At 35.8% G+C, this 24,330-nt stretch overlaps 2 protein-coding genes across 6 annotated transcripts in view; both read right to left on the bottom strand.

Annotated features, from left to right (window-relative positions):
- Positions 1-1,163: 1,163 nt before the first annotated feature.
- On the bottom strand, positions 1,164-3,641 carry LOC123306916 (borealin). 2 transcript variants are annotated; one of them, XM_044889115.1, is made up of 6 exons: positions 3,422-3,641; positions 3,215-3,333; positions 3,004-3,128; positions 2,810-2,921; positions 1,732-1,970; positions 1,164-1,615 (listed from the first exon to the last, which is right to left on the bottom strand). In XM_044889115.1, the coding sequence occupies exons 2-6, from the start codon at positions 3,318-3,320 to the stop codon at positions 1,340-1,342; spliced, it is 858 nt and encodes a 285-aa protein (XP_044745050.1). In that variant the 5' UTR covers positions 3,321-3,333; positions 3,422-3,641; the 3' UTR covers positions 1,164-1,339. The 2 variants fall into 2 exon arrangements, with proteins under 2 accessions (XP_044745050.1, XP_044745049.1); XM_044889114.1 differs by having other exon boundaries at positions 1,732-2,006; positions 3,422-3,640.
- A 320-nt stretch (positions 3,642-3,961) lies between these two features.
- LOC123308232 (calbindin-32) overlaps positions 3,962-24,330 on the bottom strand; it is a 94,806-nt gene continuing 74,437 nt past the window's right edge. For 3 of the 4 annotated variants that reach the window (XM_044890813.1, XM_044890815.1, XM_044890812.1), the window contains 12 exons: positions 18,991-19,149; positions 15,986-16,071; positions 15,375-15,464; positions 14,793-14,879; positions 10,464-10,520; positions 8,462-8,545; positions 8,342-8,397; positions 7,213-7,258; positions 6,436-6,447; positions 5,816-5,872; positions 5,684-5,755; positions 3,962-5,596 (listed from right to left, as the gene is read on the bottom strand). In XM_044890813.1, the coding sequence (XP_044746748.1) occupies positions 5,447-5,596; positions 5,684-5,755; positions 5,816-5,872; positions 6,436-6,447; positions 7,213-7,258; positions 8,342-8,397; positions 8,462-8,545; positions 10,464-10,520; positions 14,793-14,879; positions 15,375-15,464; positions 15,986-16,071; positions 18,991-19,144 (951 nt within the window). In that variant the 5' untranslated portion in view covers positions 19,145-19,149 and the 3' untranslated portion in view covers positions 3,962-5,446. The remainder of the gene's footprint in view (positions 5,597-5,683; positions 5,756-5,815; positions 5,873-6,435; positions 6,448-7,212; positions 7,259-8,341; positions 8,398-8,461; positions 8,546-10,463; positions 10,521-14,792; positions 14,880-15,374; positions 15,465-15,985; positions 16,072-18,990; positions 19,150-24,330) is intronic. The other variant, XM_044890816.1, reaches the window with a different exon arrangement.

The raw sequence follows: 24,330 nt of genomic DNA, 5'->3' as shown, positions 1-24,330 counted from the left end.
TGTGGAAGTTTGAATTTTTCTCAAGTTTTTTTCTCATAGTATCTACACTTCACAAGATATTCAACTGAAATTTGGCATAGATATTACATTTTATAGTTCTCACCACGTGACATGGCAATTTTGATAGAAGATCTACAGGGTGATATTTTTTCTGGAACACTGCCACCTGTTCTTCTGCAGAACTTTTTTTTGGTGAGCAACTGTTAATTTGAAAAAATGTAAAAAGAAGCTTTGTTCTTATACTAAACTTTTCGGTCTCTTGTTTTGTTGTATCTACCAACGAGAGAAAAAAACTTGAAAAAAATTCAAACTTCAACACTCTGTATCTCGAAAACGAAACGTTTGCGACCCCATTTTTATGGGACTTTTTTTTCTTAAACTCACTTAAGGAATCTCCCCTTTTCGTTTGTACGTTCAATTTAGGAACACCCTGTATATAGATTGACTAGAAAATTATGAAAAACTTGAAGATGTCGCTCAAATGTTGCTTAAACCTCCTTTCGGCTTTATTAGATTCGTATTTTTGAAAATCTATGAAGAAATTTTTTTTCGATGTGCTAAGCAGATTTGGGAGTGTTTATTACCCAAAGATATTACTAATTAATAATAATAATATCTTTGTTATTACCCTAATAACTGCTCTGGTTAAAAATTGAACAAGCGCGAATATTTTACCGTCATCTGTTAGTTGTTACCGAAAGCCCATAGAATCACTTTTTTATAGTTTCCGTTTAAACGTTGCCATCTATCGATATGTTCTTGAAGCTAATAAAATAAGAAAACTAACGAGGGAGGAAAAAGATATCTTCTTGCCAATCGGTTCCTTTTCTAGAAAGTCTGCATTATGGAGGGTAGAGAGTAGAGAGTCTCTCTACCCTCCATAGTCTGCATAAACCCACCCTCATTTCAGATATGTTAAATTTCTAGAAGATTTATTTTTCGGTGTCGACTTTCTATTCCTGCGGAAGTTTTCGCTAATGCGAATTGAATTGATCTTCTCTTTCAATCTTGTTCTCGAGATCCGGATAAGTACTAGAATTAATAGTAACTTTTTTCCCCTAATTTCTTCGAATAAATTGATCATAGTGGATGGAATCCAAGATAAATTTATTGTGTAATAAATTTTTCAGTGGAGAAGATTTGAGGGCAATTGATAAAAAAACTCTTGTTGAAAATTCCTTTACTAAAATGTTATTATACCTGAATTCTGTTCTTATAATGAATAAAAAATTGTATACTATCATTACAAATATTCATAAAAACACCATAAATAACAGTCCATTAAAAAAAATCAAATGATTCTCAAGATTTACACACTAGCATTATAAAGGTAAAAGTCTTATTTCATTTTGGACATCTGACAAACTTTATCCAGATTGTCCCGAAGGGTTCTCAATTGTTTCTGGATTTCCGGATCCAATTCAGGAATTTCAGAAGCTCTCAGTCCTTTCATTGGTTGAATATTAATCATTCTTCCGTCTGCTAGAGGTATATTAACATTGGCTGTCGTCTCAGATACCATAGCTGTAGTCATCAAAGGGCTGCCCCTGAGAGAAATTGCTATTTCTCCTTGTCCTGGTCGGCGAAGAACGACTGACGGAGTATTTGGCTTCATCTATGTGGGTAAAAAATAATAAAAGTTTATTAAATAAACATTAGAACAGTCAAAAACTTTTGGCAGTCGCAACAGGTATCATAAAAAAATATGAACTTTGAAAGAGCAAAAAGTACCTTGGGTGTCACCATTCCAAAGTTTTCCAACTTCTTGTTATTTAACGGTGTTTTGAACCTGCTCCTGGTGGAAGCTCTAGATACAGATCTAGATTTTCTGGTCGATTTCTTTACAGTTGAGCAAACGGCTAAGTTCATGTTCCTGGACAAGGATCGGGATGTCCTTGATGATCTGCGAATGGGTTCCCCTCTGCTGGTGGAATTTACCCTCCTAGTTGATCTAGATTTCCTAATTCCACCTGAAGTTTCAGTTGCGGAGTCAGATGTCAGATACCCTGGGAAGATGGCCCAACCCAGTTAGTAAATGCGAAAAAATGGTGTGTTAAAAGGAACTACACACTAACACTAATGATTACAAACAAGGATTTGTGGATAATTCTTCAGATGCTTAAGAACTACACCCTTTTTTCATAAAATGAAATTGATAATTTCTTATGTTGTGGATCTGAAAAATTCTATATAAGGGAATTATCGAGTTGATTCCAGACAAATTTTGATTCTATCAGGTTACTCTAGGATCAACTTAAATCTTGGCATTCTTGGCTTAATCCAGAACTTAGCAATCGGGCCTAAGTAAAATGGACGAGTTCAAACACAGATGCCTTGTAAATGCTTGCAAAAACTATCACAAAAGAAACATATCTTCTTAAAATTTAATTTGTGCCTTCTGTTTCCTTAATCATTCAACAATCACATGAATTTGATAACTGGTTTGTTAAATGAATCAGGCAATAAAGAAGCACAAATACTAAAATATGTTTCCATTATAAGAGTTTTTTGAGTAATTACAAGGTTGGCAAGCATTTCTGGAATTGTCCATTAGAAATATTCAAACTCCAATATCAGGGTGAAGGAATACCGGGGTAGTTCTTACTTATCTTTCAGATTGAACAATTATGGATAAAGAAAACTGAACTAATAGAAGCACAGTAGAATTGATCGAGATTGTATGATTCATTCGCTTTCATTTTGAAATGTAAGAACTATACTTCATTATTACGAAACAAAGAAACTCTAAAGCTGACTTTCATACAAATTTTCAGTCCTAGAAGAGAGAATAAAGAACATTTCTACTAACCATCATCTGATGTTTTCTTCTTAGATAATTCAGAACCTCCATGTTGCAATATACTACTTAGAACAGAGCACTGTTTAACAGATGAAATAGTGTGCCAATTATTACTTTGTCTCTGCAAAAGATATAAATAATTATTCATATCATGAAACAACCAACCTGGTTCAGGCACAATAACATAACATAATTGAACATACCAAATCTTTTAGTTTTCTGTTTCCTACAGATATAGGTATCACAAGTCTGTTTTGTTTAGATTGTAGTCTAAAGTTACCAATAACCAACTCTTTTTGTTTTACCAATTCTTCCCTCTTGCGTATATCTGTAAAAATGAATTGTAGTTATTAGATAGATATTCAGGCACTTGCAGTGCTTCATATCAATTGCTTCACCAATGAAAACACTCACAAATTTCTTTGGCTTTCTCGTAAAACTTCGAATCGACGGCACTTTTATGAGCAGGTAGAGATTCCTTTGGCTCATCTTGTTTCTTTACTTGCCTCGTTCTTGGCATTTTTGTTGAAAACCTACAAGAGTTCCACCGGATATAGATCAAATGAATAACGAACAGATTTATCGAAAAATATTGTAAAATTCTCTGTTCAGCGTGCTTACCAAGGCGAAACAAGTATCCGTAAGGCAACTCTTTTCAAATGGTAATATCTCTGTCTTCAGGAGCAATACAGTTTCCCATGAATGATTAAATATATTAAAAGAAAACAAATTCTACTTCCACACAAATATTGCACACTCCTATCAAATAGCGGCTTTTCCAACACAGATGACAAATATTTTTTTCAAATTCCAGTAACGGTTTTATCTGTCATTAGTGCCATTCTTCGTTCTGTCAACCATTTGTCATGAAGGCCGCGTTCGGAACAGAGATATCTCTGAGGAGATCTCTGGTTAGTGGTTCGGAATGGAACAAAGAAAAATTTTTTCATTTTACACCTGAGCGCACTTTTTGAAGAAGATTCTGTGTGTTTCTTTCGACCTCAGATTATTTATCGGAAATATGAAATGGATCACCAAATTCGAAATTCAGAATGAATTTATTATGGTGGATGCGCTGTAGATCAGCACAATCGAGAACGTTGAAGTAATAGAATAGGTTCTCTAATCTTACAAAAACGGATCAGGAAATCAAGAAAAAAGTAGACGAAGGGAGTTTTTATTAAACCTATTAATTCAGTAACATGGAACTTGAATATGAACAACAGTGCCCACTTTTGAGAAAAAACTACAAACAGTACAAACATTTTGTATCATTGAAGCTACATAAATCGTGTTTTGATAATTCTGATTTGGCATCTTCCTCCTGTGGTAGTTATGTTACAACTCATTGTATAATCAAAGTACGTTCAGTGAAGGAGACATTACTTCAAAGAAAGTACAAATTTAATATTAATACCATGTATTTAAGGTTTATATCGAACATTGGATAATTCTATTAATTTGAATTGCAACAAACGTCTCATGTTTTCCTATATACGTACAATTTATGATATTGTCTTTTTATAATTAGTGATAATGCACATATAAGGACAGATACGTTATTTTATAGAACACTTATGAAATAGAAGGTGTCGTTCAAAAAGTATGCAAAAAAGGTAGGTATAACATTCCGGGTACAGAACCAAAAACAATTTTAATTCGACGTCTGCGTAGTCTTAGAGAACAACAATGAAAGCTTTAAATTTAAATTGATCACAATGACAATAATTTATAATGAGTTCAATATCATGTGCGTTAGGCTTTCTTCTATATCCAATAAGATTCTTATTTTGAGATAGATACTGAGTATAGACCTAGCATTTCAGTCAATAAATCGCTCATATTCTAAAAATTCTTAGTGAATTGACTGATGCCTGTTTCCTAGATCACATTTTCACATCTCACTGCTAACCTTGCTGCAAATAACTTCATTGAAATGATATCTCTTCATTCTGATTTATACCAACAAAAATCTAAACTTACATTTGATTCAAAGAGAATATCAACATCAGTCAATCCACTATAGCATTCCAAAAATCAAGCCAATCGACGAAATGTATCACAAAATCATTTCGAAGAATATAAAATTTCCATAGTTTCAACGTTTTGATCAAATCTACAGATATATAAATATTTTGTCAAGATCAAAATCTACGATATATGATTGTGCAGATAGTTCAGAAGCGTGCGATGCATTTGGAGTTTTCCTGGATGCATAATATCAGGAAAATGAATTTTTGAAGAAATTTCGATGAAATAATTAATATGGAATTCGATAAGAAACACTGTTCTATCAGAATGAAAACTTCGATAGGAAACTGAATATCTTGAGTACGAAAAACTGGTCAAATGAATATTCTCCTCTGTGATGCTTCTTGGAACGCAATTCTTGAACATATATTTCCGTATAAAAATAGAAATTCAGTACAAGGTAATTTTTATGAGGAAAAATGATACTTTTGATATGTAACAACAAAAGCACTACACTTATCCTTATATCTATGTAAATTGGTGTCTTGAAACATTCTACTGCAACATGATATCATAATTTTCTAAACTCTAAACATCTCAAAACAGTGTTTTTTCCTCAGTAAATTCTTGGCAACATTTTCGTTAACACAGGTATTTTTTTTTTCGAAGTAACTTTTATGCAGTCGTATCCTCCTCCTGATTGTGCTTTGCGATCGCCAGAAGGATCATTGTCAGTTCTTTCTTGTTTATTTTCCCATCTTTGTTGTAGTCTACACCTCGCAAGATGGTTTCTTCGAAGTCCAGAAGATCTTGAGCATCGTAATCCTGCGAAAAATCATATTAGGCGGCTCGAATTTAATTGAAAACTTAAGTTATAGAACTTTTGAAATAAGTCTTAAAATTCTTATTCACCTTCTTCACGAGTTCTAGAAGATCTTTTAGGAAACCTCTCAGTTCTTCATTCTCGATGGTTCCATTGTTATCCTACAGAATAAAATCAATCGAAGTTAAATTTTGTTCGTAAAAAAGGGTGCTGTCACTTACCCTGTCGTAGAGAGCGAAAACTCTCTCTATGTCGTCCTTGGTTAATTTTGTGGCACCCTGACGTGGAAGAAGAAGAAATTCTATTAGAATGATGGATGTTCAGCCTTATTCGAGATGGTGATGGATGTTTATTGTCAATGTTTCATTGTTTTTGAATGAAGTTGAAAGGTGCTCTAAATAATTACCATGCAGATCTACAAGAGTACCTACTGGATAAAATGCTTCATTTTGCATACTCTAAAGTCTAGATGAATAATTTAGATCAAATAATTGTTACCCATAGAATAAGTACCAAGCAGAGCTCTCGTATTCGAAAAAGAATAGTCCTAGTTGTCGAATAAGTTAGGCATTCAATAAGAAAAGCATTTCATTTGTTATATCGCGAATGTTAAAGTGCTATATCCAATTTTTCAATCCAGCTTTTGAACTGCTTGAACCTCTAGAAAAATTACTTCTTTTGAATTTAATCATTTTATGATTATTTAATCTCCAACCAAGAGGTCAAATAGGCAGGCAATATTTCTGTTCAATAATGAGCATTCACAAAAAATTTGGAAAAATTCCGAATACCACCAAGATATGAAATGTATTTGATACAAATAACATTTTGAAGTACTTACTTCTATTCCTTCCTATGAAAATGCCACAAAGATAGACAGTTAAGCCATGCATCAACATTCGTTTTATCAAGAATGGGAAAATGATGAGGAAAACATCAAATTAATGGCACAATAGAGGATGGAAAACTGTCATATTCTACAGATAGGTACTTATATTCAATTATTTTTTCTTAATCGAAACGAACGAGATCCTGATTTTTTATAGAAACTTGAATCTATGAGGTTCGAATCTGTAGTGAAAATGCAAACATGATACGTTGTCTACCTAAAAGTTAACATAATTTTTTCTTAACATGATGTAAAATATTTTTTGGCTGGAGTTGAGTTTCATAGGTCTTGAAAATGAACAATTTTTTTGGAGCAATTGTCAAATCAAGTTCTCTGGTTCTTTTTTCATCAGAAGCTTCTTTTCCTCACAAAAAACTATGACAGTTTTCCACTATCTTCGTGCAACCTTGCTTCAAAATTCAATAAGAGAATATATAGATCCTAGTAGATAGTCATTCCTCATTTGATAGTCCTGTGCTTTATTAGAGACTTGAGTGATTGATAGGTATAGAAAGAAGATGCAAATGTTTTTGAAAGTCAAGTTTATAAGTAAATTTTGTTTTGTGTTCACTGGGAGTAACTCTGTTACACTTTGGTCTCAATTTGGGATGAAAATTTACCTTTTTCTATTGGGAACTTTTAAAGTAAAAACAGTATGAAATCGGCGTGTTAAAGACAAACATTGTGTCTTCCTAAGAAAAATAAACTGTGATTTGTTTGAACTCTTACCTTGAAAACTTGTCTACATAGGAAATTTTCCTTTACTGGGAGCAATCTGTAAAATGAGGAATAAAAAAAATGCGTTCAGTGTTTCATTTTATATTCAGTTGTATGCGGTTGCTTAGTTGGGTCTGTGTTAAGTATTTTAATCTGAAGTACAAATAAAAGACCCAATGTTCTCAATGATTGAGTATTTTACGCTTTGGACAAGCATCACCTCCAATGACATGTCATTTCTATACTTGTCCTTCCAAATGAAGAACAATTTCACAAGCAAGCATCATATTTTATTTCATCTTCGATATTCGTTGTTCATCCTAATGCTCTTTTCGCGATTACCGGAGATAACTCTGAGAAATTGGGAAACTTTCACAGCTGCGGATTCTGTTGCTGATCTCACAACAAGGATCGTCAATATTTTCGTCCAAAACTTTGTGCTCACCATTCAAACTTGTTATTTATTCCGGTTCGAAACGACAGGATTGCATTAATTTGCCTGTGGCAATACCCAACCATTGAATAATGCAGGTTTAAATCTGACAGCTTCAGCTTTACCCAGGAATTGTTTTTGAGCGCTTGTTCCTAGGAACAGTATCGTTTTCATTTTACCCAAACGTCTGTGAATGATGCGACTTGTCGGTTCCATTTGAAGCAAATTTTCATAACTGCGACTTTCATAACTATCATAATTATTTTTAAATTTTCAGTACCACAGGAGATATGATCGAAACCCCATAAAAGATGTGGTTCATACTCTATCCCTGTGTTAAACATCCTTTACAGTATTTCATGAAGCGAATATTTTTTTGCCAAGTTAGCAAAATGTCCTGTGATGTTAATAAATGTTACATTCATTTCTTATTTAGGGAAGGTTTCAGTTTACCCATCTTCGTATGTGCACCAAATTATGAATTCTTCATACATGCCCCCAATTTAGTAGATAAACTTCAAGAAAAATGTGCCATCTTTGTTAATTCCCGGTGCGCCATAAATAAGAAAAACCCCCGAAGAAATGAAAAACCCAGATCCCCCACAGCCCTTGCCAACGTGAAAAAATGCTTCCTCATTCCCAGGGCCGGCGTTTAAACCCCATTCCCTAATCCAGATCTCATCTTTTCCTGAAGGAAATTACACTTACTTGGCCATTTCCGATAGCTGAAGCCGACCATCCTTGTTCGCGTCGAACACTTGAAGCTGAAAAGGATAAAAGGGAAGGTTATTTTCACAAGCCATTCATGCGATGAGACTCCATCCTCACCATTGTGTCTGTGTATTCTATGAGCTTATCCTCGGATACGTCATTGATTTTCTTGGCCTCCTTCAGAAGGTCCCGTAGGAAATTCTGGAAATGCAAATTCGGGTAATCGGATTACAGCGAGATTCATGTTTGCAAGCATTGAAGATGAGAAATTATGAGCTCGCCAATTTGTGACGCCATGAGGAAAAGTTGAACTTTCATGGTTTGTGAATGGAGGTAAATTTCGTGTTCAGCCACGCGTTGGATGGTATAATTATATCCACTTCATTTCATCAGTACACAATTTTGAACCTCTAAAAGCAAGATCGGCACTATTTTCGGAAAATACAGGGTGTCAGTACAAAATTTCGAAGAACTTTTGGAACAGGTTCGAATTGACATTTTTATGGAATTGGAACTGACTTTCCAAATGATGAATCTTTGTGTAAAATAGTAAAACTACCTATATTTGTCGTGGCTGAAACGCTGGATTTGGATCTTGAACGAATACTGATTATTTTAATGTTCTCATTGACAACAACGTCTAAGTAAGTCTACAGAACCGATTCTTCATTCTGTACCTTTGGTTGTTTTTGTACTTATATACTTCCATTAGAGACAATTGTAAGTGCTATAGTTGTGAAATGAAGTCTCTTTCAAAATGACCAATACAAAATAAAAATTCAACCTTAGGTGTCGATTGAATAAAGCTGAGAAGGCACTTGATCATTTTTGTTCATTTTGAACATACTATTCAGGTTTAGTCTTTGAGTCGTATACGAATATTTTAACAGTAGATTCTTGAGGTCAAAAGAAACACTTTTTTCCTATACCATTTTCTTTGATTCGGCCATGATGAAAATATATCGCCATTTTAAGTTTTCATAATGAGCTGTGCCACCCCTGGAAAAACAAAATAACCTTCAGAATAACTAGTTTAATCTGTGACACTACACATCTGTGGATATTTCAAACAGACAAAGTACCCAATTTTCCGAATATCACAGATGATATTTTATATTTTTGAATATCAAATTTATTTTGGCTCAAGACTCTACTGTTAAAATACTTGTACGAGTCAAAAACTTACCTTGAATATGTGAACTTCTTCCTGGAAGTTCAGAAAACTCATCAATTTGCTTTCTTCTTGATGGGATCAATCTCTTCGATTTCTCAGACTGCAGTATGTACCGCAAAAAGAGGGCTTTTCTTCAATTCTTGAATAATTCATGCAGTATTTTTCATAGGGGAATAAACTGCCATGAATTCATCGAAATCAATCGCCTCAAAGTGTTAGCTTCCGAACTAAAACACATAGTACGTGTACTTATGGAAGATGAGAGGATAAAAGAGCTATTTTTCTTTCGCGAACCTTCGACCTAAGTAGGGTTATTCGAGAAAACTATCCAAACCTTAGTATCAATTTTCTGTAAGCGGTCGTGTATTTTTCAATATATCTCCTCTTCCAAGTACCATTAGACAAATACCATCAATTATTTTATTTGATGTCTTCCCCATATAAAACTAATCGTTTTGTCGTGTATCAAGTTTTATTATGCCGTCCTTTGCTTGATCTTTAGACTGGATCTACAAGGAAAAGAGATCATCCAGAAGGAAAAAAATTTACTCATGTTATAGGTACGCATTTTACGGATCGTCTAATTGCATTGAGATTTACAGTATGAATACTACTTGAAGTTACTCGGCGATGAAGAGTCCCTCAAGATTTGAATACCTATACAGTATACAGGGTGAGTCTTTGACTCGTACAAATATTTTAACAGTAGATTCTCGAGTTTAAAAGATCTAATTCGGAAAAAATGTGAAAAGAATAAAGTGTTAAAATATTTGTACGAGTCGGCGAGCAGTCAACGTGACTGTATGAATTTCCCAACACCAATAAACTTCAACGGGTGTTCCGAGAAAACGACCTTATTACATTTTCCACCATTTACTCATTCAGCTGTCGGAGCGAATGTTCAAAATCCCCGAAACGAGTGCATTTTCGTCTTTTAAAACTCACCTTCAACTCGTCAGCCTCGATGTATCCACTTCCATCCGTGTCGTATTCTCTCCATATCTGAAACGTGTTGCCATTCAATATTGAGCACTCCACAGGGTGGATGTTGTAAAAAAGGTCATCAATATTCTATTCTCCTCTTACTCCACATCGGAAGAGTTATTGATTCTCTTCAATGGTGGGACTTGTCGTGTCACTCGTATTATTTTCTCACAATGGGGGTGATTTGAATGGAAAAGGGGCGGATAGAGGATTTCTAATTGAGTGTATCAGGGACAGATTGCTATGCTGCTTCAATACATCACAGTTTAGCGGAATCATTTCGGACACGGCGCTCAAAAAAATATGTTGATATCGTACTCAGTGATCATTTCCATGACAAATGGATTGGTAGAAGAGATTATATAGTATATTTTATCGAAGAAATTTTTGTGAACAGTGGTAGTAGAACGAGCAACTGGACAGAGACCTTGTGAATAGTATTACTTGTACGAGTATTTGTTGGAAAATTCTTAGCCTACTATAGAACCAAACAAAATTTCATTGTCAAAATATTTTATTACTCAACATATTCTCCTCTTAATTGGATACATTTATTACAGCGAACTTTCAACGTCTCTAGACGTTTCAAAACATATGTTTCTTCTTGCTCTGCAAACCAGACCTCCACAGCTTTCATTACCTCCTCGTTGGAAGAAAATTCACGACCTTTTGAACTTTTCTTCAGTTGAGGAAAGAGATGAAAAGCGGATGGAGCCAAACCTGGTGAATAAGGGGTGATTCAAACATTTAATCACTAATTTTTTGCATGGCAACATCAGATTTGTGTGCAGGGATAGCTTTCCGCGTCTTTTCTCTTTAATTTTTTTCCCGTAGAGTGGTCAGTAATGTCGAATAGTGATCTCCCCCCGTTATTGTTCTACCCTTATCCAGAAAAACAATTATGATTACTCTATGGCAATCCCAAAACACTGAAGCAAGAACTTTTCCAGCAGATTTTTGGACACAAAACTTCTTAGGACTTGGAGAACCAGAGTGTCGCCATTCCATCGATTGCTGCTTTGTTTCTGGATCGTAGAAATGTACCCAAGTCTCATCCATACTAACAATTAGGTTTAAGAAGTCTACATCGTTCTCAAATCGAGCACAGATCGAACGCGATGCTTCTACCCTTGCACGCTTTTGGTCAACATTCAAATATTTGGGGATCCATTTTGCAGTAATTTTTCTCATGTCCAAATTGACTTGAACTATATGATGAACGCGTTCGTATGAAATATTCAGTGCTTCAGATATCCGTTTTAGCCCAATTCGACGGTCTGATAAAATCATGTCATGAACTGCATCGATATTTTCGGGGACTGACACAGAAACTGGCCTTCCCGATCGGTCATCATCTTCAATGCAAAATTTACCTCTTTTGAAGCTTCGCATACGAAGGACATTGATTGCCTATTGCCTTGATCTGCTTACCTCTTAACTCTTTGAAATACAGCTCTCGATGATGGCTTGATACTCCAATTTTTCGATTTTCACAATTTCGGTAGACATCTACTTTCTTTCAATTTATTGCGTAACTCTGGTTTACTTTTTTGACCTCAAACTTCACACTGACACTTCTAATGAGTTATTGTTCGTTGCTATGGTAACGCAATATTTTTTATGCATGGAACTGGTCAAGGCTAACTAGATATCAATACATCCTCGTACAGAATCTCTGCAACACGTATCTACTGGAACTGGATAAAGCTGGATCAAACCATATTTTCCCCATTTCGAAAAGTTATCCCGTCTTTCGAATATTAATCCCCCTCAATTCAATTAGCGGAATCGAAAGTTTGAATTGGGAACGAAAAACGGAGGATTCCCAATCTATACCGAAAACTTCACAGCCCAGTTTCGAAGAATATTTCACGCCGTTGTACGCCTTTGAGTCAGAGACAGATTTTCCGTTCTCTCAAGGGTGGAGCTCAAAGTACGAACTCCTATGAATCTTCAAACTTCTTCCGAGACAAGAATACAGCCACTGTGAACGTAAATTGGATAAGGAATCCCCGTTGTATGGGGGAAAACATATAAATAAAGTTTCAGCAAGCATCTCCGAAGTTCCTCTGTTCTGAGATCAGGTATTTTACACATTGTAGCTCAGGTTGTGCGTTATCTCGATGATTTTCCTGTTCGACAGCTTACATCATCCTTTTGCCTTTGCTACGCCCTTTGAGTTGCGAGTTTACATATAAGTTTTGTGTTTTTTCATCGTTATTCTTAGTGGCACTCCAATGATTTAGATATTTTCCTTAATATTTTGCCTCGAGTTTTGAATCATTCTGTATATACCTGCCGAATTTTGGCAAGAATTAATCGGTTTTCACCAGTCATAATGGAAGGAATCTTATGTCTTAGGGGTGTATGTATAGATGTAGAACAATACGAGCTTTTTCTATATTTCTACCTCTTGGAAGAGTCCTGAAATTTATTAACCTTTTATGTATCTGTAAAGTGTAAACCCTGTACATTCTTGTTATTCTTTTAACACATCATTTGAGTTATGTAGAGTCATTCGGGGTAACTGAGCGCAGTGGGTAAGTGTGCGCAGTGCGTATATCTCGACTAGGCAATGTCTGAAAGAGGGGTTCATTTGGGTTAAGCAAGGGCGCAGAATCGCCATATTAGTTTTTCATAGGAGTGCGCCGTGCCACGTTTCTTTAACTTTTTATTTGCAATCAATCGAATTCACTAGTTTTCTTGTTAATTTTTAGCATCTCTGCACATTCTGCCAGGTCCAAGTTCCGAGTCCCTCAGTGTTAAACAATATTTTATTCGATCATGGGCATATTAGTCTAAATATATAATAAAAAATTTTATGTTCTCTTAGCTGCTCAACTCTATAAGAACGTCAATTCAAATTTTGGCTTACTGGGGAAAGTGTGCACGGGTAAGTGTGCGCATAGATTCATTATATTGTCATTAGTTCGGTGAGGAATAAATTATGACATTGTTGATTTTCTTGGTTAAGACTCGATCAATATTCTCCTATTTGTTCAGAAAAATATGAAGAGCCACCAACAGAGGAATGTATCAAGTGTTGTGTTCACCAAGAATTGTGGCACGAACAATAATGCACTGCTTGTAAAAAGGCGCTTCTGTATTGAAAATAAACAGCATTTCTTTAATATTGTAACATTTTGATGACATTATTTTGTAATTTGTTTTGATTGTGTGGTTCACTAAGCACTGCGTTCACTTACCCCGTGAGGGTGCGCACACTTACCCGCAATACGGGGCATGTGAACGCACTCCGACTTTCTTTATTAAATTCTTTTTTGCGGAAAGAAAACGTTTTTGTTTGTTTGCTTTTTGATGTTTTCTTATAGATTAGAAAATTCTCTATCTTATGAATATGTTTTAATTTTCCTAGCTTCAACATTTGAAACAGGGTATGGCTTGAAAGGCAAAAGTGCGCACAGTTGCCCCGAATGACTCTATAGACGTAGAATAATACGAGCTTTTTCTATATTTCTACCTCTTGGTAGAGTCCTGAAATTTATTAACCTTTTATGTGTATCTGTAAAGTGTAAACCCTGTACATTCTTGTTATTCTTTCAACACATCATTTGAGTTATGTATAATTGAAAAATTAGCCCTTGTATGCAACGAATGAAATCACACGATCTCACATTACAACTCAACTTCTCAGTCATAATTTGACCTAAACTGGAGCATTCTCGAGCAAAAACTGCTGTACCTAAGCTGCTCCCTTGTAGGATTAGTGCATAGAATATGAAATATCTTTGTTTTGAAGCGTTGACATCAGCCATTCGAAGTATGAGGATTTTCAAAGTTCATTGTGACCCATGTTGACTAGCAGTTTTGCAGTGTTCAACCCTTGGCCTTCCATTCTGCATTTCCCTCACGCGTGAACCAATTCGTTCCCAACGAACCTGATACAAAATCTAGCTTCTCCATTCACGGTTCAATTTGATTTCCTCCTACGCCGTCCACTCTCTCGGAAAAATAAGACGAAAGGCGAACAAACGAGACCAACTACAATATCTGAAAGAACCCCCCATAGCCCACGTCCCAATTTGAGTGACGTTCCGAATTAACCCAGGAACAGAGAATTTCCCTCGCGCCCTAGATGCCAGTCTCCGGCCCTGTAACATCTCAGGGTTCGAATTTTCCCAAGTTTGATAGTATTTTCCGGATGTTCGGGGATAATTCCAGTTTTATGAGACGAGGTTGAAAAGTTTCGTCATAGGAAATGTTAGGCATTCATAAATTTTTCGGCAGTAAAGTTCACTCATGAAAAAAAGATGCGGCCGTTTCACTTACCTTCATAAACTCGACGCTGGACTCCAAGGGGTTATCGAATCGGAAGAGGAGAAGGAAGTTTTCCTCCATCGGTAGGAGTTGAGCAAGCTGAAAATTTATTATGAATATTTCGCTCCGGGAAAATGGTTAGATTAGCATTGAGAGCGGGAATATCAGAAATTGATATACCTAAATGTTTTCGTAATCAGTCCACTTGTTCAATGATTTCCAATAATTAATTAAGAATAAAAAAAATGAAGCCCCCTGTGGAATATTCTCAGAGGCAACTGATTTTTACAAAATATTTTTCGCAATTTATTCAGAGCTCCAATAACTATACTATGAGTTGTTATCATGTTTTCGAGGTCTATCCATTCTTTATAGGACGACGCTCTTTTAAAACTGGAGCTCTCAGAGTCTATGAATCTCTCTCAAATTTGATGAGAATGTGCAGATAACAACTACTCGTGTGAATTTTACTGAAATCGAATGAGCTTGGAAAGCGAATGAAGAGCGGAATATTGCGAAATTTTAGGACTTCTCGTGGATATGGCTCTGTGGAAAAACGTGTTTTCGAAATATGAAAATGAGATTCATGCTCACTTCTCGTATGTCAATTTTTCCATCCTGATTATCATCGTAAGCTTCCATGAAGCAGGCTTTGAGCTCCACCAGCATTTCATCGGACACAGCCTGAAAAATATGAATTCTTTCAATTTCCATTCCTGCTAATTGAAAACAAACATACGGAAAAATTAGAAAATGAAAAATTCAGCGTTGAGTCATCATGCATTGACTGTCCGGAAAGTGGAATGTAGGACTGAAAGGGTTTGATTATCCGGTATCAATTACTCCTAAAAATTGGATATGAAATACTTGTTTGCCTGTTTCACTGTTTAGAATAAATGAAATAGACGTAGAAACTTTCGGTTTAGGTGTTTGCAACTTCCATCGCACAGATTGCACAAAAGGATAGGAATAGACTGAATTTCTTAACATTCCACCTTTTGATATTGTGGGAAAGTGTGTGATTCTAAACGTGAATATCCAAAAAAGTAATATCCAGGTTCGCTGACAGAATTTTCCGAGTAAATGACGCCGAAATATCCGGTTTCCACTGAGTACACTTTCATCCGAGCAAACACACAAAATCTGTGTAAGATGAACGTGAGTTCGAGAATAATTTAACAATCCAAGACAGTTTTATGGCTCACCTCAGGTCCAACATCCGAAATGTTCGCACTGGATACGAATTCCCTCAGGAAACCATCCAGTTCTGTCCCTTCTATATAGCCATTGCCTGGAAACAAAGGAACCGGATAATGGGCAATTTTTTCAGGGGCTCAACTTGGATGTAGGAGGGTCAAATGAGCACCTCATTCATCACAGATGTTCGGTGGTATTGAGCAATGTCTTTGCGAAGGCCGAGGCCAAGACAGAAGCACATTTTCAGTTTCTTCTGTCGTTTTCAACAGGTTTCGAATTTTCCTCGCAATTCTTGAGCGAATTTCACTTTGATGGAACAATTTCATGAAACGAAATATCGACGATTTTGGATGAAAAGGAATTTAGAACTTATAACTAAAACTACTGAAAAAATAGAGGTATTTAACTTGGATTTTTGAAAACTGAATACGTTAATTTCGAGCGATGCAGAGATATTTTGTTTGTATAATTAATACTCCTGAATTTAAGATCAAAATTCTTTCAAATTATTGGCATACAGCAACTGAAAATGTGTTTCTGTCATGTGAGTCCTATAGTAGGTATTCTTCAACGTCTTCTACGAATGATTTCTCAGTACATAATATTGATATGGATTTTTTATACTTATGTTTATACATCCACATTGGCAATTATTTTCGTATTTCATTCATTATCTACAGTTATTGAATTAATATCCCCTTGCGTTTGAATGTAATCTAGATCGAGATTCTTCGTCTTCGATGTTTTTTGACACTCCACAAAGAGGCTTGTCTTCTACGCCGAAATCAGTATTTTTGAAACTTACAAAGCATTACCTACATGATTCATCAATCAATATAAACTTCCATAAGCATTTAATGCATTTAGCTGCACGCCTCTTGGAATCAAAACAAAAAACTGAAAGTTCCAGCAAATAGCGTTTAGTTAACACATAATCTAACATATTCAACACAGTAAAAAACAGCTTCGTATTCGTATTAACACCAGTCAAAGCCATTTTTTAACGGGTCAAATCAGCGGAACAACAATTCAGTTTGTTGTCAAATTCATTTTGACAAAATCCCAAAATTGCATTACGTTAACTGACAAAATATCACCTCCTTCCCGACGCACCTAAAATATTTCCCGACATGGTTTCGTAGATATAACATTTATCATTCTGGCTCCGTCCCATCTCCAATAAAAAAAATTTCATTATACTCGCATTCAGTTAGCTGCCATCAGAAGCGAGCTATCATACCCTCTCATATGGGGGTCTGAACGAGAATATATTGCTTTGGTGGAGGCGGTGAGGAAAAAGACATTCAATCTTGGTTATGTGTGGAAAATAACCTGTTTTTCCCCCAATTCACTTGGCACGGAACATTTGTTCAACAGATTATTACCGAGTGCCTACTATTATGTGGCTAATTTTGTTTATGAGCTTGTTTGCGAATCGTATATGCACGACATTTCTTGATCGATGGCAAAAAAGTGAGGTTTGGCTTTTATAGATTGGCCCTTGAAAGTTGGTTCTTACATTTCGATATGTTTTTGTTGTCTGGGAAGGTTCTCTCGTGAAAACATGCAAAGATTGTTCGGAATATATTCGATTTTCACGGTAGTAAGATTTATTGGGCCATTTCCATCATTCTGTTTAACCATTCTGTAGGACGTCTTCAGGGATTTTCCTATTTCAACTACAAAAGTTCTCAGTTGTCTCAGTCGAAAACGAAGAAGTTTCCTGATTAAAAGGAAAATGTGGAAAAGATTTCCATAGTGCTTTGTTCATCCGATGTGTTTTTTTGACTGTCAGTGGCTTTTGAATGTTGGCGACTTTTTAATTCGCTGAGGAGAAAGTGAGTCATCGAAATAAAATAAACATTTTTTCCTCTTGTCATCTTAGAACATAGATACATGGAATGGGCATTCAGTGCTACCAATGAATTGTTTGTAGTCCACACATTCGATGTTTCTCTTAGCGCGACACTAAGGCAGTGGCGTTATATTGAAAAATTTATATACTTTATATCTATTCGTACTGAAAATTGATGTGACACTGATCTCCGAAACAAATGTCTCAATTGTGATTGGCGACACTAAGCAACTACCTCACACCAGTCTTTGGAATGTTTATTTTCCATTCCATGTATCTAGGTTCTAAGCTTGTCATCAAAGATTATAGAGTACTCTATAATCTTTGCTTGTCATAATTGTTTTTCAGTGCGTGTTGAAAGTGAGTCATCGAAATAAAATAAACATTTTTTCCTCTTGTCATCTTAGAACATAGATACATGGAATGGGCATTCAGTGCTACGAATGAATTGTTTGTAGTCCACACATTTCGATGTTTCTCTGTCTAGCGCGACACTAAGGCAGTGGCATTATATTGAAAAATTTATATACTTTATATCTATTCGCACTGAAAATTGATGTGACACTGATCTCCGAAACAAGTGTCTAGATTGTGATTGGCGACACTATGTTCTATGTTCTATGTTCTAAGCTTGTCATAATTGTTTTTCAGTGCGTGTTGAGTAATCGATTATTTAAAGCGAAAGCGAGGAACACAGTTCGTAAGATGTCACGATATAGGCTTCACTCAGTTGGAAATCTTTTGAAACGTTCTGTAGGTATATGCATGGCGGAAACAAATCCTTCAAAGTTGAATTATTCAGCATCCGCCCCTTACATTTCAATTCGCAATAACGAGAATGTTTCCTACACGGATTATACTCTTTACATTGCGCCAAACTGTGCCAAAACCACTCGAAGATCCATCCAAAACTTTTTAAGATTGGAACTTGACGACTCAATTCCGTATTCCTCTTCTCGCCTTGTCAATATCCCGAATTCTCATTTCATTCGACTAGCCTCGTCTGGATACGTACGAATTCCATCTTCGATTACTTTCTGTTCGACTTTGAAAGGCAAGAGGACAAATAAATCAAGTTTTGAAGGGAATGAGTACAATCCAAGATAAATTGCTTGGCAAAAAGTCCGTGAAATATTACGAGAATGATAATTCCCTTACCATCCTTGTCGTAGTGACTCCAGACCTCCATGAATTGGTTGGCGGACAATTTCTTGAGTTCTCTGGAATCTGGATCCCTATATTGCCTCATAAAGTTGGTGGCCTTCTCCAAATTGAGTCTCTTACTGGCGACCTGCTCTGCGGTAGACATCATAATATCTGTAACGAGAAGTGGGATTCATGAAATCGCAGAATAGACGAAGAAAATGAAGAGCTCGAAATAAGTGCTTTCCGCATAATGTTGCTGTTCGAGTTTCCCTTATTATACACTGCGCAAAAAAATTAACGCACATTATGGAAATCTCAAATTTATTCTACAACTGAAGGTGTTCTCAATGATAATGCAGAATTATGCATGCATATGTTATCCACTTTCAACGTTTTTCTTCAATACAGATGTTTTTTCCCAGCAGGAATAAAAAAAGATGATATTATCAGATTTTGAATGTATTGGCTCCATTCTAAAATCAGTTTTTCTCGATCAATTTTAGTGATCAATAGTTTTTCTTTCGTTTGATTTTTTAGACTCGATCGCTATGCAACGCGAAACACGCAATTTGACCCAAGAGGAATGTGCCCAAGCGGTAGTTTTGCGAGAAGAAGGGTGGACATACACAAGAATTGCAGAAAGGTTTGGAGTTTCCCATACAAGTGTGTCCAGAATGTTGCAGCGATTCAGGAAGACAGGTATGAATGTCCGAAGACCAGGACAGGGTAGACCACGGGTAACAACTGCCATTCAAGAACGTTACTTGATAGTTTCTTCGTTGAGACAACGGTTTGCAACCGCTCGCCTCCTTCAAATTCAGCTTGAGCAAACTCATGACGTGCAAATTAGCACTCAGACAATAAGAAATCGCCTCAGAGAATATGATTTAAGGCCTCGTGTCGCGGCAAGAGGCCCAGATCTTACCCCAGCCCATCGAACCCATCGTTTGGATTTTGCGAGAGAGCATATCCATTGGGAAGAGGCCGATTGGGAAAGAGTTCTCTTCACAGATGAGTCTAGATTCTGCCTCTACCATTGTGATCGACGTTCCCTTGTATACAGACGTTCACATGAAAGATATGCTCAGTGCAATTTCCTGATACTGGTTTCGGGGGAGGATCGATTATGGTATGGGGTGGAATATCTTTGACTGCTTGCACAGACCTAGTGGTCGTTGATAATGGAGCTATGAATGCTGATAAGAATATAAGGAACATTCTTGAAGAGCATGTAGTGCCATTTGCCCCATACATTGGTGAAAATTTCATTTTTATGGACGATAATGCCAGACCCCATCGTGCGCGCATCGTTCAGGAGTACCTTGAAGAGGTTGAAGTCTCTCGAATGGAATGGCCAGCAAGAAGTCCAGATCTCAATCCGATTGAGCAGGTTTGGGACAACCTCAATAGAAGGCTGAGAAGTTCAGAAAATCATCCAGCTACTCTTAATGACTTAGGAATCCAACTCGGAGAAATCTGGGAAGGATTAGATCAGAACATTTTAAGATCACTCATTTTGAATATGAACCGTCGTTGCCGAGCTGTAATTAACGCAAGGGGTGGAAATACCAAGTATTAAATCACTAGTCAGCATTTCAGTATTTTGAAAATTGTTCATTTCTCCTCTTTCACATAAGATTCGGTGAAATCCTGAATTTTTCTTCCATTTAATGTGTCTTGTTTCGTTCAAAAGCTTCCCGAGAGAACATAAAAAATAAGTTATAAAGTCAATGTAGAGTTAACTTTCATTAAAATTGAGATTTTCAGAATGTGCGTTAATTTTTTTGCGCACTCCAAGAAAGTGCACCTTAGAAGATGTTTGAAATAGTAACTCAGGGACATTAGAAGTCGTAATAAAATTATAGAGTAGGTATCTATATTGATATATAAGTGTAGATATGGGCTTTTTAAATGTTTTGAATGAAAAATTTTGACATAGTTTTGCCATCGCAAGGATTACGATGGAAGTGTGATTTTTCTCGATTCATTTTAACTTTAGAAAAGATTCTGTGAGAATTCTAAGCATAAATCAAGCATAGGACGTTTCCCATCCCCCAACCCTGACTGTTACAGCCGGTTCGATTTAAAACGTCACGTTTACAGAAATTGACTTCTGAACCCTAAGCGCTTATAATACAAAACGCAGTACTTATTTCCTCGAGCTGAAATGCCTGCAGTGGCAACAGAGGGAATCTACGTGGCCTAAATTGAATGGGAGAGAATTGCCAGTTAATTGCCCTAGATGTTGGTAATTATTACCCCTGCAACGAAAAGCGCTTTTTGAGCGCTCTTTTAAGTTTCAGGAGCTAGATATACGAGAGTGGAAACTGGCCAAGGGATGGGAAGATTTTCGAATAAGCCTTATAATGGATCTTGTCGAAAAATAATGACCTGATGGAGTTTCGATCCAGTTGATCGATAATACGAAGGAATATAAGCACTCTACTAGTGATTATCTTCTTCGAATTGCGGTAAAAAAATGAAGACAAACGATAAAGATCTGTCAAACCCAACTTTCATGTTCTTTCATTTCTTCTGCAAGAAAATTCCTGAAATAATGAAAGTATACGTTCAGAATTCCAAACTCTCTACGATTCCATTATGAACAAACGTGCGTATCGTAACATTCCTGCACAACATTTTATATAACGATCCAGGGTACTTATTCCCATATTTAACCTCATAAATCATAAACGTCAAATAGCGTTTTTACTCCAGCAAGCCGTAAATTGAACGAGTGGGAAGGGAAACTTGGAGATTTCCTCTTGTATTCCACTGCTATAAAACGATAAGGATGAGAAATTTCTAATAACCATTTTCGTTACGAAAATGGAGGATAGGCCATGTTTTTTCTTGGAGCTCTTATCTTTCCAGTTGTGAATGAATGTTCAACCAATTTTTATAGCACTACCTTTGATCGAATATTCTTACCAGTTGATTTTGTTTCAATTTCGAGAGAAGAAAACCTTAAAGAGTCTGACCTGATCATCGATCAACAATCACGAATTTAATTGGCTGTGAAGAGAATGGAAGACGCTGAAATTCATTTTACAATATATAGTCCTTGTAAGAATCTAATAAAAAACTGGAAATACGCAGGATTTTTAACATTATGACAGTCAGTCTATACTTATATTATATACAGGTAAAATTTGTAAGTTTGTGAGTTTGTAGGTTTGTAGGAAAAGTCCTTGGAACAACTGAACCGATTTTGAGAATTTTCCACCCCAGAAAGCTACAGTATTGGTATTGTGTTGTTTGTTTTCACATAAATTAGAAACTAGATGTCTAATTTTCATGTAGATTTTAGTATAGAGAATTTATTCAATGAGGTTTGCGTATAAAAATCATCCCTATATGATGAAGTGCTTGTCTATGATTATTCAATGATTGAAAATACCTTAATATACATCTCTTTTTGAAAAAAATTGGATGCCTTCTAAGGAATTATTATTCACTTTCAGTGAATCGCCTTTACTTGCAGGGAGAAAAAAGAAAAAAGCTGGAAAGTTACGTAACATAATAATAAAATAACCTATTGTTGCGAGTGGAATAATGTCAATGTTTGTTTGTGTGAAAAGTTTCATTTTCCGACTTTTTATGGAGTCCAATTATCGATAATCTCCAACATTTTCACCGTATTATGCTAATCGCTATTCATGACTGCCAAGGTTAGGAGGAAAGTGTCGATTATAATTGAAAAATTCTCCTGGAAGGAAAAATATTACTGGAGCAAGGAAACTCTTGCGTAATACTATAATCGAAATGGATTAGAGAATGAAAACCATCAATTATAATAACTTGCATAGTTCTGTTGTTTAGAATTTACTCCCTCAGTTTGAACTTCCACACAAACTTTATACTCACGATCAATTACAAGAATATTAATAATTATTAGTAGAGTCGAAAGATTAGATAGAGCTCTTCGAATAGGGGGAAGGAAACTTCGGAAAATCGTTATGAAATACAGGGTGTTCCTAAATTGAACGTACAAACGAAAAGGGGAGATTCCTTAAGCGAGTTTAAGAAAAAAAAGTCCCATAAACATGGGGTCGCAAACGTTTCGTTTTCGAGATACAGAGTGTTGAAGTTTTAATTTTTTTCGAGTTTTTTTCTCATAGTATCTACACTTCACAAGATATTCAACTGAAATTTGGCATAGATATTACATTTTAGAGTTCTCACCACGTGACATGGCAATTTCGATAGAAGATCTACAGGGTGATATTTTTTCTGGAACACTGCCACCTGTTCTTCTGCAGAACTTTTTTTTGGTGAGCAACTGTTAATTTGAAAAAATGTAAAAAGAAGCTTTGTTCTTATACTAAACTTTTCGGTTTCTTGTAGTTTTGTCGTATCTACCAACGATTTCGAGAAAAAAAATTTTGAACGATTCTCTCGAAATTCTCGTAACTATGATAGGAAGGCCAGTTTGTAATCGTAGGTAGATACGACAAAACTACAAGAGACCGAAAAGTTTAGTATAAGAACAAAGCTTCTTTTTACATTTTTTCAAATTAACAGTTGCTCACAAAAAAAGTTCTGCAGAAGAACAGGTGGCAGTGTTCCAGAAAAAATATCACCCTGTAGATCTTCTATCGAAATTGCCATGTCACGTGGTGAGAACTCTAAAATGTAATATCTATGCCAAATTTCAGTTGAATATTTTGTGAAGTGTAGATACTATGAGAAAAAAACTTGAAAAAAATTCAAACTTCAACACTCTGTATCTCGAAAACGAAACGTTTGCGACCCCATGCTTATGGGACTTTTTTTCTTAAACTCACTTAAGGAATCTCCCCTTTTCGTTTGTACGTTCAATTTAGGAAAACCCTGTATATACAGATACCATTCTTCTTCATTCATTCATCTTTCGAGGTGCTAATGGATTTTTTGGAGAAAAAAACATTAAACAGCGAAAATGCAGAATGAACTCCTTTTATCTCATTATAATCAGAGGCATTTCGAACAAACCAAACCAAACAATGAGGAAAGTTTATTATCAGGAGTCAACAGAAAAGTTTACAGTGAAACAAACTTCACACTCAAGTTTCCCGCTGTTATTCGTTTACGTTGCTTTATGTCATTTTTATTATCTTCTGTCCGCCAACCCCATAAATTTATCGAAGTTATAAGGTTTTACTTAGAAAGATTTCATTTCGAATTTTATGAAAGCTATTTGGAAAAGGGGTGTTTCTTCCGAATCAGTGCAACTTTATTGCAGACTTGAATTTCCCTTCCGCTCTCTGCAGGCTGCACGACTAATAACTTGTGGAGTTATTGTTTTCCCTTTCTTTTCATCAAAGTTGTGCTGAATTCGGAAGGAATCTCCTCCATCTGTTCGAGAACAAT

This window comes from Coccinella septempunctata, chromosome 2 (assembly GCF_907165205.1).
Source record: "Coccinella septempunctata chromosome 2, icCocSept1.1, whole genome shotgun sequence".
In the NCBI taxonomy this organism is placed as follows: domain Eukaryota; kingdom Metazoa; phylum Arthropoda; class Insecta; order Coleoptera; family Coccinellidae; genus Coccinella; species Coccinella septempunctata.
The sequence above is the reverse complement of the archived record's forward strand: the minus strand, read 5'-3'. Positions and strand labels throughout refer to the sequence as shown.